The 13,263-nt window shown below is 35.2% G+C and overlaps 1 protein-coding gene across 1 annotated transcript in view; it reads left to right on the forward strand.

Moving 5' to 3' along the window:
• LOC128990719 (uncharacterized) overlaps positions 1-11,153 on the forward strand; it is a 48,315-nt gene extending 37,162 nt beyond the window's left edge. The window contains exons 9-14 of the mRNA XM_054413253.1: positions 1,713-1,813; positions 2,680-2,826; positions 3,897-4,062; positions 7,668-7,803; positions 9,228-9,507; positions 10,526-11,153. Of these exons, the coding sequence (XP_054269228.1) occupies positions 1,713-1,813; positions 2,680-2,826; positions 3,897-4,062; positions 7,668-7,803; positions 9,228-9,507; positions 10,526-11,078 (1,383 nt within the window). The 3' untranslated portion in view covers positions 11,079-11,153. The remainder of the gene's footprint in view (positions 1-1,712; positions 1,814-2,679; positions 2,827-3,896; positions 4,063-7,667; positions 7,804-9,227; positions 9,508-10,525) is intronic.
• The last annotated feature ends 2,110 nt before the right edge of the window (positions 11,154-13,263 follow it).

A 13,263-nucleotide genomic window follows, 5' to 3' on the forward strand; every position in this document is an offset into this window, starting at 1 on the left:
AATGTATATAATAACGCAGTCTATCTGACATTGTCGGTCAACGACGCAGCACACAAGTAAGTAAATAACACAAAACAGAAAACTTAATATTTCACCCCAGTTGGGGACTTCAGTGCTTCATCAGAAGGGAGAAGAAAAGACTGGCAGTCAAATATTCACAATCAAAGTTATTTTAACTTTAATTTATGTCTGGATGGAAAATTGGTGATGTTCCCAGGATCATCTTTGAAATGCATACGTACAATCTTCTTCTAGCTATCTATAGCCACATATATATAATATGTTAGGTATTAAGTATGTTCAGCAGATATTTTGAAAAAGCTTTATTTTGCTTTCATTGAATCCGCAATATCATTTGGCATAAGTGTTTATGGTGGAACATCAAAGAAAAATTTGGACAGAATTTTAATTTTGCAGAAAAGAGCAATAAGACTAATGTTAAATTTAAACTGGGATGTTTCCGTACGTGATCATTTCTTAGCCATGGGTATAATGACTGTGTACGGCATTTATGTTTTCCATACCGTTCTTTTAACTAAAAATCTTTTGTCTGAAAGTATGTTACCTAAACTAGGGGATAATCATGAATATGGCACCCGGCATAGAAACAAAATTGCTGTTGGTGCCCATAGATTGGAATTTTATAACAAAAAACCGTCATGTGCTGGAAGAAAATTGTTGGAAGGGCTTCCAGAGGGGTTGAGGAAAATTGATGATTGTAAAAAATTTAAATCCCAGCTTAAAATATACTTAACACAAAAAGTACTGCATAATTTTGATGAACTGTACAGCTGATATTATGTTGTAAGTTTAAGTAGTTTAAGAATTTTGACGCCATTCAATGTACATACTTGTATGATTTATGAATAAAGTTATTTTCAATTCAATGCTATAATTTTGTATGTACAGGTTTTACACCTAAACACTTATCATTGTACACGTGTGTCAACTGGCAATGGATTCAATAGGGGTTTCTTGTTTCACCATACCCATAGAAATCTAATGGTAGAAGACAGGTTATAATTGGCGGGGGTGTAGACCTAGTTATTGGTGACTATAACAAGTCTATCGCAAAAGGGTGGGAACTGTGGAACCGACCACAGTAGTGGTGGAAGAGCTAAAGAACACAACACTGATGACAGATTTCAACTTGCTGGCTTGACCGGGGCTTGAGTTTGTTAAAGACTTTAATTTACTACCTTAATTTTATCCGTACTCATCCTCAAGCTCTCAGTTCTTTCTTATTCTCCACCCATCCTGATTTTGGATTGGGCTAAAGATTTTTAATTAATATTGTATGGGCCCAATTCAAATAATATTAACTATTGCTCCGTGTTTAGTTAGTGCTCATGTTTCTGATTTACACAACGACACAACACAGTAGTGCCCTTCCGGGCTTCTGGGATGATTTGAATGATACAATTAATTACATTTTTAGAAAGCCATTTAGACCTGAGTTTTTTCCAAAGGAACAGTGCGTCCTTGAAGTTGTACTGTTGCTAACCAATTGTTTATTTTTTGTTTCTTTCCATTGTCATTGGTTGCAAAAACCCTCAGGTAGGTAGTTGAAATCTGATAAATTTTTTAAAGAAAAATCATGTAGAAACTTTAATATTCAAATCATCTATCAAAAGAATAAATTATGAAACCAAATTGTCTTAGGTAAGTACCCTATTATTTCATCAAATTTTTATTTATATCCTCTTGTGCAGGTTTCAGCAGATTTGCTTCACGAGATTTACGTCCACATGATGGACTCTCATCCTGAATTCTTAGACCAAATAATGCAAAAAAAGGATTTAGCTACTGAAGAGTAAGTTTGACCATTGTAGTAAAAATAATTCAATTATAAAATAACTGTATTTTATAAAGAGATTAAAAACCTATTTACTTGACATATTCTCGCTGATACTCTCTTTGTCAATAAACTTTTAGGGAATTTCCCATGTAGGGAATAATCTATTCCCTATATCTATTTCTACCAAAGGTAGAATCGATCTATTCTACCGTAGGTCTTATGGTAAGACCTAGACCAATTACTTTTTTGTTTTGAGGTCCCCAAAGGCCAAAAACACCCTCCGTTCAAATTCATATATGCATATATGTACATTATTGAAAACTAAGTATACCCTTTTAAAACTAATTTAATTATTTGTTTTAGTTGTCTAATAAAATGAGTTTTCTTTAATACTGTGATACTATTAATACTGTTCTTGATACTGTGAAAACTCATCATTTTTATTGTTTTTGTTAAAACTAACACTTTTGGAATTTTATAATGTTGATTATGTGTGACTGAAAATATCAAAGATTGAGTTATAATGTTAGGACGTTCTTATCCTCAATCAAGCCTATCTATACTTTTTTCTTTAAAAAAACGGCAATCAATCTAACGCAAGCAACACCATTATGCAATTAATACTCTACTTTGTTGTTGATTGTAGAATTTAATTAATTTTCAAGGAAATAGCTAGGTATACTGTAGTTTTTGTTACTGGACCCAAGTTCTTCTTTGCCAATAAACCAACTTGTTATTGAAACTTGTTGATTTATATTTATACTTCCGTGTTATTAACTCTTGCTGAATATTCTGTTACCTTTTATATGACTTATACCTTTTACATTCACACTTCCGTATCATTATATTTTGTGCTGATGTTTTTGTGTAACCTCCTCCAGGACTGAGGATCTAGACAACAGCACGGTGTCGGATGAGAGGTTCCAGATCTCTCAAGAGTCACTGATGGAGCGCAAAGTCTGGTCACGAGAGGCGTTCACCCACGAGACTGCGGGGATGGGTGGACCTGACCTGGAGATGAAACCTAGGTAAAACAACTGTCAACAAATTGAAAATTCTTCTTAAGTTGTTAAATGTTGGCATATTGATTAGTGATACCTCATAGAATAAATATAGAGAGAAAAAGAGAGAAATATAGAGGAGGATTCAATGCTATAGTTAAGTGGTGTCTAACACTAGAACTGGTCTCTAAGGCAATTACCCCTCCCCCCCAGGCCCTCATGTACTACAATGCTCATGGTGGAGAAAGAACCTCCACAAGAAAATAAATCAAAAGTTCCTCCCACACCTTGAAATTTTCAAATTAACATTTTGAAGCCTCCTAATAAGGCCCTGTACACATGAGGGCGGCAGCCACCGCGGTTGCTATTGCGCGGGAACCGCGGCGGTTGAAATTACAAAGGAGCAAATGGGACCGTTCACATGGAACCGCCCACTTCCAGTCAACCGCAACAAACCGCGGCGGTCGTGGATTTCCCTTCGACCGCCGCGGCTCCCACGCGGTTGGAGTTACTTGAGTTGGCATGAGAGCGTACACATGAGGGCGGTAGCCGCCGCGGTTGACTTGCGGTTGGTACTAGGATCACACAGTCACACACATCTGCGCGCTCGCCCTGTGGACATCTCCTGTGTTCACTACGTAAGTGATCTTTTACATGAGTCAACAGTTCATCAAAAGAGTTTACACTCATCCGAAAGTTGTTGAAGAACTTATTAGGGTATTCTCTTATTTTTGGGTACAGAGTAACAAATGAACCCAAGGTATTACAGGGTACACCCACCTTCTCCTTTGTCGTCTTCGCCTTGCTTTTAATCTTCGATGCAATAACCAAAGGCAGGTTAACTCTTCCAGCTCCATAACTGTACTGGCTGTTGTGTCCAAGGGTTTTGAGGAGCCAAAAATCACACCACAACCGCGGCGGCAGCCGCAGCCATGTGTACGGTCTATGCGGCCGTCGTGGCGGCTGCCGCCCTCATGTGTTCAGGGCCTAATGCAGGACTACACATTCCCCTTTAGGATAAAACATTCATCAAAAAGAATTTTAAAATTTCAGACATATATTGCATACATTAAAAATAATTCTGATCTCTATTTCAGTAAAAAAGAAAAGGAAAGAACTCGAGAACGTGTGACCAAAAAGCGTTGGAGAGAAGAACAAACAATGACAACCAGAAGAAGAATAGACTCTGACCAATCTACTCCCTCAAGGAGGACCTCTTCTACAAGTCATCCTGATGAATCTCTCTACATTGAGGATCCTATGGTGATTAAAGATAACATTTTTGAATGAGTGACAATAGTTTTGGTGAAAATCTTCTGCTACTCCTAGTACCAATCCTATTCTAAATCTGATTTGTATTAGTAATAGTGTAGCATATTTAGTTGTAAGGCAGCAATTTTGTTTACAAGTTCATAATTAAAAATGGCCTCTGGATGTCAAAATTTAAAAATAATGATTTAAAATGTAGTCAATTTAAATTTTTCTACAACTAAAGTTAGTTTAACCAAAAAATGTTCACCTTTTCAATTGCAATAAAAAAGCAACCTATGAATATCTATAAAGGAATGGGTTTCTTCTTTTTTTTTGAAGAGATATAGAGTTTAGCTAGTTTACCCGGGAATCAGTGAAGCTACCCAAGGATTTTTTATTCTTTCAGATATAGTATATTTTATTTCTGCATCAAAAGTGGCATTTTCTGGTCCAATCTCTATTTTAATGTGTGAGGCAAAACCAAACTGATTTTATCATTGCCGAGTATGTGAAAGGGAGTTTTGCGTACCAAAGCCGAGAACAGAACTTATTGGAGCAATTGCCAAAAATTTTTTTTTCGATACCTATATAAGTTAAGAACAAAACTCTTTCATCACAACTTAAAATAATCAAATGGAAAATAAGTGACCTCGGTAAAATTAAAACTAATATATTTCATATTTGATATTATTTTTTAATGTGGAAATAAAATAATGTATTGTACAAAACATACCTAACAATGAAACCGTTTTAAGTCCAAGGTTAGAAGTTTATTGCACCGTAAACACACACTATGTTAAAACACAGCAACACTAGCTTATGTCTATTCTTGTGCTGTTTACATTTACATTGTTGAACAGTAAAAACAACTGATTTAAATTGTAAAAATAATTGGTAAATTATTACCAGCAAGCGTGGTGGGCAAATGGAGAAATTGTATATATTATTGATTATCAATAATATAAATGTCCCTTAAAACAATCAACTTTGAGAGCAAGGGAAAGTAAATTGAGAGCAAGGCAAAATCAGTTCATCGCTTTTCCCATATCTGAATTAGAGCTTGGGCAACAATATTTACAAATGTAATCAAAAATAGTTATTTTCTGTATGGAGTGATGAAAATTCATGTTTAATCAAGAAGAAAGGTTGTTGGTTTAAATTATAAATTGATGATTCTACTGAAGATTTTTAAAACTATTGCAAACAGTCCACAGCATAATTTCCTTTACAATATAAGTTCACTTAGGTCGATTATAAAAATGTATTCATCATGCCATAGGTACTTCTCTTAAAAATAATTTTTCTTTGAACTCTAACAATTGATGCAGAGACAATTTTCTCCCAAACAAAAGCTGTTTCTTCAGTAAACTCAGTGAGGGACACAGAGCTAAATATAACAAGTGTCTCTCCACTGCATACCTGAGCTTCCGAATACTTTACTAAGAAAATACACAATTCAAAATCTACATTCTGGAAGCCAGCCACGGTACACCCACTGAACTCATATTATAAATATCTCGATGCGACCTCTTCCACCGTCCAAATATTACTTATTAAGATGGCAGAGAATCAGAATCCGATTTTTACCAGGTATTTTGTGTTTCAAGGTAAAAGGTATTACATATTATTTTAATTGTGCGATAATGAGTGATAATTAATGTCCATTAATCATTAGGTATCCAATTGGGGACTTCTTTTAGGGAATTTCCCCTATTGGGAATATTAGCAAATTTCCCCTATAGGGAATAAGCTATTACCGTAGTACTCATGGTAAGACCTGGACCCGGGACCGAATTACTTTTTCGTTTTGAGGTCCCTAGAGGCCAGTATACTATAGTATGGCACATCTACAATAGTCGTAATGTTCTACCACTTCACCTAAACAATAGATAAAAACAAATTATAAAAAAATTTTCTAAATATCACAAATTATTCATGAAATAAAAAAATAAATATAACTGTAAACAATCCTACTTTGACAGTTCTCATTGCTTATCACAGTTTTTTGCTGCTGCTTAGTTCAAATTAGCTGTTTTCATAAATGCAAAAAAATAATAGTGCTGCAACCTGTTGGTAAATCTTATAACTTTTTAATGCTTTTGTTTATCATAGAACCAACTTTTTCAGTTGAAACAGCTGACTAAATACTTTAATTCCCTTTAAATATGAATACTCATAAGGTTAACATGGGGAACTACAGAGCCACTGGGGTGGAGCCCGAAAGGATTTTTGAGATAAGAATATGCCTATATGTTAATCGGGAATGTGAGCTATCATCATGCCAAATTTCAGCCCAATCCGTCCAGTAGTTAATGCGTGATTGAACTTCAAACAAACAAACAAACAAACACACAAACTTTCACATTTATAATATTAGTAAGATAAGATATATGTGCCCGTAAAAAAACAAATAATTTACTACATTGAAGCGTTATTATGCGCCTAATGGTTACGGAGAAAATTCCAAAAATCTGTAAATTTGAAATTCCCATGTTATTTTTATGGAGAAGTAAACTGTTCTAGTTTGCTTGTTTATGAACATATTTTGATCAAATTTGGTAAATGCATTCTTTCATACTAAATTATTAAAATTTTACAAAAAAAAAACACCTTTTTACCCTCCCTTTTATCCTACTTTTTCGTTTTATCAAAAACACCATCCATTCTAGTTCATATATATATATATGTTCGTTAGCGCGATAACTCGAGAAAAAAATCATCTGATTTTGATGAAATTCGGTATAAACGTGTAAACCTACGTTTATTTAAACGAATTCGCGAATCATCATGATCGGACTATGAGAACCGGGGTTTATGGGTGTTTTATAGGGTAAAAATATATTTTTCCCATTTTTGACCCTAAACACTTGAAATTTAGCAATATCTTTCCTAACCATTTTGTAGAGCTTAAAAAAAACAAATAATTTAGTATATTGAAGCGTTATTATGCGCCTAATGGTTACGGAGAAAATTCCAAAAATCTTTAATTTAAAATGTCCATGTTATTCTAATGGAGAATAAGTCAACTGTTGTAGTTTGCTTGTTTATGAACATATTTTGATCAAATTTGGAAAATGCATTCATTTCATACTAAACTATTAAAATTAAAAAAAAAACACCTTTTTACCCTACCTGTTGCAGCAAACCTAAGTACTCGTTAAACTAATGTTATTTAAATAGGGAATAAATGTGATATTTTTAAGGAGACATTTTAGTGTAAATCCAATCAGGCAAATGGAAATTTGCTTAGTCTGCAGGTTTGCTGCGGCAGGGGGTATTTTTGGAATTTAATAATATTGTGTGCTATGGTAAAAATCAATTGTATCATCTATCATAATTTCATGAAAATATGTGAATAATACTCAAAGGATACTCCATCTAGACTCCTCTAAGGAGACTTTATCCAAAACGCCAAAATATGATCCATCAATACCAAAATATGATGCTCTATCATGAACACCAAAGAAAGATCTATCCAGAGCCTCAATTAGATGCTTCATAGAGGAACCAAAGAAAGATTCATACATAACCCAAAAACGTTTGCATTTAAAAGATTGATGGTTCATTCTTCTGCTCCTAATCTTACTTGAAAATAATGAAGATAATCCCTATTACAGATGGTTAGAGGTAAGGGGGGAGAGAGAGGGGTGATCACAGCTACACTTAAGATACCTGTGCCTGCCTCTACATCACTCACACTGGGTCTGGACGACTCGGACATCCCATACATCGAAGACCAGGATAGGCATCATGGTAGGTCAAGTCCGTGGTGAATTTGACAAATATTCAATGAAATTCTTATTCATAAAATTCAATCTATTTTAATGAGTAGTATTCTGATAAAAAATATTGCAGAAAGGCATATTACTAGAAAATAGCATGAAATACTATAATTATTCTTGTAGGATGTAAATATATAACAATAACTAAGTAAATATAACACTAACAGGAAAGCCAAGCTCACCTACTGATGTTAACTGTCACTTGTTTGTAAAACATAACCATATTATTCAATTGTAATTCAAATGCACATGTTGAGATTGGAATGTAAGACTACAATAGGTTGATTCCCAAAAACCATTCAACACACAATGAATATTTTTCATACATCCTTTAACTCAAAAACCATAGATATTACACTCATACAGTAAGTACTTTAATGACAGAATCGCAGACCTAGGTGAGTATTTTATGCTGCAGTACCGGGAGACCAATCTTTGCTTGGATTGAAAATATTTATTAAATTAGTTAATTGTTGAATCAAAAATTTACAAACCTCATGACTCTGTAGCATTTGACATTTGGGTAAATTCGTTGTTTATCTTTCCAGTTTCAGCATTAAGTGGAGCAAGGATAGCTCGGTATTTAAAATTTTTAAACATTGTCCGCTTGCAATGTGGGTGCATCTCATCCACTGAGTTGGAGACTTTATAAGTTTGAGGAATCTCAGACTTCATTGCACTGACGTTCTTAAAAGTGTCGAGCAGCGATTCGTCGACTATCCTGCTCAAAATGATCAGCCTGTTGTTCATCATATTGCTCGGCCATAAGATCTGAAATTATAGTATTCATTCTGATAGCTCCTGGACTACGTATAAATGACTTTATAGGCTTACCTCCATCAGTAGTCCAAAATTGTGTCTAACTTCAAATAATGTTGTTCAAAGCTGACATGTTTTTTTGCAATGCAACATCGTCGAAGCTTTATGTCAAAAACATCAAAATAATTTACACATACAGTACCACAAAATAACACGATAGCGCTATAATGACACGGCGCGGCAGCTATCTACAACTGCTGTTGCGCCGTGTCATAACGCGCATAAAGTGTGTGATCACATTTTATGTAGTGTTTAAAAGATCAGATTTTTATTAACATTTAGAGCCATTAGGTTGCAATTGTTTTAGAATATGTTACCTCACGAAAAAGTGTGGTTTGCACCCTAAATAATATATCTACAGTACCCGTAGTCAAACAGTTTCAAAATGTTGCTGTACTAACCACTCAATCACAATTAAAAGTTATAGAAAACTGTGTTTGGGTGCAATGGAATCTGAATAAAAAAGGCTGTGGGGAATTTATGTTAATTTATGTAAATCTTGTTATTTCGTGTCTAAATGTTCCATGTCCCATGTCTGTTTTTAAAGTGAAATCACCTAATAATTTACTCGAACAGTTACAGTAAGATCATCTGATTCTTCACAAGCGTCCACGTACATCCACCACGTCGCTATTGCCACTGATTCAGCCGTCGGTTCGTCAGTAAGTCCTCCTCGTAACTCTGTCAGCAGTTACAGCAGTGGAGGAGTGTTTAGTTCCCCTCCCTCTTGGGCTTCCTCCCCACCCACCTCCCCCGATTCCACTGTTTCCCCCTCCTCCTACCTGCCTGAAGACACCCCTGCCACCACTGCACGTATTACCATTCCTACAAAACGAACACCTGATCCTCAGCAAAGGTAATTGGTTTGTCTTAATTATTCTCGTTACATTGAGACAGATAACATGTGTGTTTTATCCTATGAGTGAATGATGATTGAAAGTGGAGCTATATGACAAAGATTAGCTGTTTCTACAGCCAGAGCCATTTATTAGATTGTAATGACCAAAGACAGGTAGGTGGGTGTGGATTAGATGGGATCTTTGTCAAAGTGTGTGATCACATTTTATGTAGTATTTAAAAGATCAGATTTGTATTAACATTTATAGCCATTAGGTTGCAATTGTTTTATAATATGTTACCTCACAAAAAAGTGTGGTTTGCACCCTAAAAAAATATATCTACAGTACCCGTAGTCAAACAGTTTCAAAATGTTGCTGTGCCAACCACCCAATCACAATTAAAAGTTATAGAAAACTGTGTTTGGATACAATGGAATCTGGATAACAAGGCTGTGGGGAATTTATGTTAATTTATAGGTAAGCAATGTGGACTGTATTAAAGTTATTTAAAATTAAGACACTAACCTTTTCAGATAAAACTGATGTGTAGACTAGGGGGCCCCCTTTGATGATTCCTGAAATGCTTATTATAATGAGGATAAGTTCCCTTTTTCACACAATACAATGTTAAGAATTATTTCAATTGTCTTTATATAACTAGTTATAAGCCTGGGGTAGTTAGTTATGTTGGTATAGAGGTTTATGGTATTTGAAAATGTATGAGAGAAGGCATGTTAAGTCCTCATGCCATATTACATTGTATGGTACTTTAATTAAATTTAAAAAAAAATAAGCAAAAAAGGAAAACAACACGAACAGCGCTGGTCGAATGTTTTTAGAAAGCGTAGTCCGACCAATGCCACGGAAACTTTGGCTGTGGTGGGAGATTGGTACTGCTCTGCCCCCGCACACACCTCTGGCAAACAAGTCGTACGCTTACAGTACTTCACTACTTCACTTCAACATTTTAAATGCATTAGAAAACCATAATTTTGTAAACATATTTAGAAAAAATAACACAATCTGTTTTAACAGGGTAACCATCCAGAGGGTAACGATCAAGACTGCCGGTGAAGTTCAACAGGTGAAGCAGACGTACAGCCGCCAAGAGTCGTCCAGCTCATTGTCTCAGACGCAGACGCAGGAGAGAGAACGACGTCGAAGCAAAGACTCACCTTACCAGCGGCTGGGAGTGGGGAGTGGCGAGAAACTGTCAAAGAGTGCGAGCTCTACCGCAGTGACGCAAGCGGTAGAGCGAACGATCCCGATAGTGCAGGAAGTGGACCGAGACAGGACATCCACCCCGAGCATTTCCAGTATAGGGGGGGCGGTCATGCGATCAAAGACGGCCGACATCGAGCGAATGCTCAAAATACAGACTACCAAACAAAGTAAAAAGAGTACGAGTGAGGAGGATAAAAAGATCAAACGGAAGTACACGGACAGTCGCCACTTGACGAGATCTCTCCCTCAGGCTACGGAGACGGCCGAAACTGCGACAACGTCGACAACAACCACACTGTGGAAGCGGAGGGAGATAATTTCCAGTGAACCAAAAGAAAGGAAAGGGTTACCAAATAAAATGTAAATACTGTGTAAAGACAGTGCCTTCATTTAAGTCATGTTTATATTAGATGTTATTTTCTTTATTAAATTAAACTATATTATGCTACAAAAAAGTCTATGGTTCCTGAATGATTTTGGTTTCATGAGCTACCGGCATTTTAGAGAAAAGGATTATTTTCTTAACGCATTTATAAACTAAAAACTTCTTTTTGGAGTTTCCCATCTATTAAATGTCTATTTGAGGTCATATCTTTATTACCATCGTTCAATAACAAATTTCTTTGTGTCAAACACACAAAAATATTTATAAGCTATGCAACGTTCCAATAATAGTCTAAAAACTCGGGCAAGAACATAAGAATTCCAACTATTTAGGCTACTATTAATTTCCATAACAACAATTTCTTGAACTGTAGTCCGTTCACAAAATTTAGACGGTTTAATGAGAAGTTTCCCACTTTTTTGCTTAATGTATACATTGCAGCTGATTGAAGTATTGGCTAACCTGCTCAGCTGTTGTGCTATTGTTTTAATGGTAGGATTATGTGGAGACGACAGAATGTTGTAGACATAACTGTAATAGACTTCAAAAAGTGTGTTTATATTTCTAGGTATCTAAACTTTCTCATTTGTCAAATTGTGTTGTAATGAGGTTATTGAATATACTTCAAAATAAGTGATTATGACAAGTATCTATACAGGGTGAGTTTTAAATGAGTTCCCCCCCTACTTTTTTCTACATTTTTTAAGATATCAACTCCGAACCACGTCAGATCATTGTAGAGTAGTAAGTACTTCATTTTGACTGGGTTTACATTTTTTGCCGCCATCTTGGATCCACCATATTGGATACAAGGTTATTTTTTCAAATGTAAAGGTAGGGTTGTGACCCACCGTTTCAAACTAGATTTTTACGCTGAATACGATTCTGCAATCCGTTTTTAAAAATATTGATCCATTCTAAAGTTATGAGAACTTTTTATAACTTTATTTTTAGCCCATTATAACATTGTGCATTTACAAACTAAGGCCATAATCTCAAAATAGTGCTAGATAAAGATAAGTGGACACCACCATTCATTGTTGACATATTTTCACTTGGTTATGACGGATGCATTTTTTTAGCCGCCATCTTGGATCCACCATTTTGAAACGTGATAAATTATTTTAAATATGAAGGTGGTGTTGTGACCCATCATTTTGAACTACATTTTTATGCTGAACTTAATGTCACAATCCGTTTTTTGTTACCAAGCTTTCTTGATGAAATATAACAATTATTTTATTTTAAATGTCAATATTTCCAAAACCAAATATGGCAATCAAAAACGGATTGCGGCATTGAATTCAGCATAAAAATGTAATTCAAAATGATGGGTCACAACACCACCTTCATATTTAAAATGATTTATCACATTTCAAAATGGCGGATCCAAGATGGCGGCTGAAAAAAATACATCCGTCATAACCAAGTGAAAATAGGTCAACAATGAATGGTGGTGTCTACTTATCTTTATCGAGCACTATTTTGAGATTATGGCCTTAGTTTGTAAATGCACAATGTTATAATGGGCTAAAAATAAAGTTATAAAAGGTTCTCATAACTTTAGAATGGATCAACATTTTTAAAAACGGATTGCAGCATCATATTCAGCGTAAAAAGTTAGTTTGAAACGGTGGGTCACAACCCTACCTTTACATTTGAAAAAATAACTTTGTATCCAATATGGCGGATCCAAGATGGCGGCCTAAAATTTAAACCCAGTCAAAATGACGTACTTACTACTCTACAATGATCTGACATGGTCCGGAGATGATATCTTAAGAAATGTAGAAAAAACTTGGGGGGGAACTCATTTAAAACTCACCCTGTATAATTAATGCAATAAGGGTTTTTCCTGTTACATCCATTCTTCTGCTGTCCTAATCAACCGATTTTACGATTGAAGTGTCATTTTAAACATGTCTATGATCTGTTTAGAGTTAATATTTGTTTGTATACCTATAATGCCCTATAATGCATACTTTGCCTCATTCAAGAGAAGTTTACTAGAATGGTTTCTAAGGCGCTGAAAACATAATAATTGAGGCACTAAATTATACATTAACTGTCACACTCCACTGTATCTGAGGGCTAAGTATAGTTAGCTAATTGTTAACACATTCCCTACCAACCGGCACTACCCTCCTGAGGGCTAAAATACATT

This window comes from Macrosteles quadrilineatus, unplaced genomic scaffold (assembly GCF_028750875.1).
Source record: "Macrosteles quadrilineatus isolate MER2022 unplaced genomic scaffold, UCM_ALF_1.0 Scaffold_3__2_contigs__length_128488019, whole genome shotgun sequence".
Lineage (NCBI taxonomy): Eukaryota > Metazoa > Arthropoda > Insecta > Hemiptera > Cicadellidae > Macrosteles > Macrosteles quadrilineatus.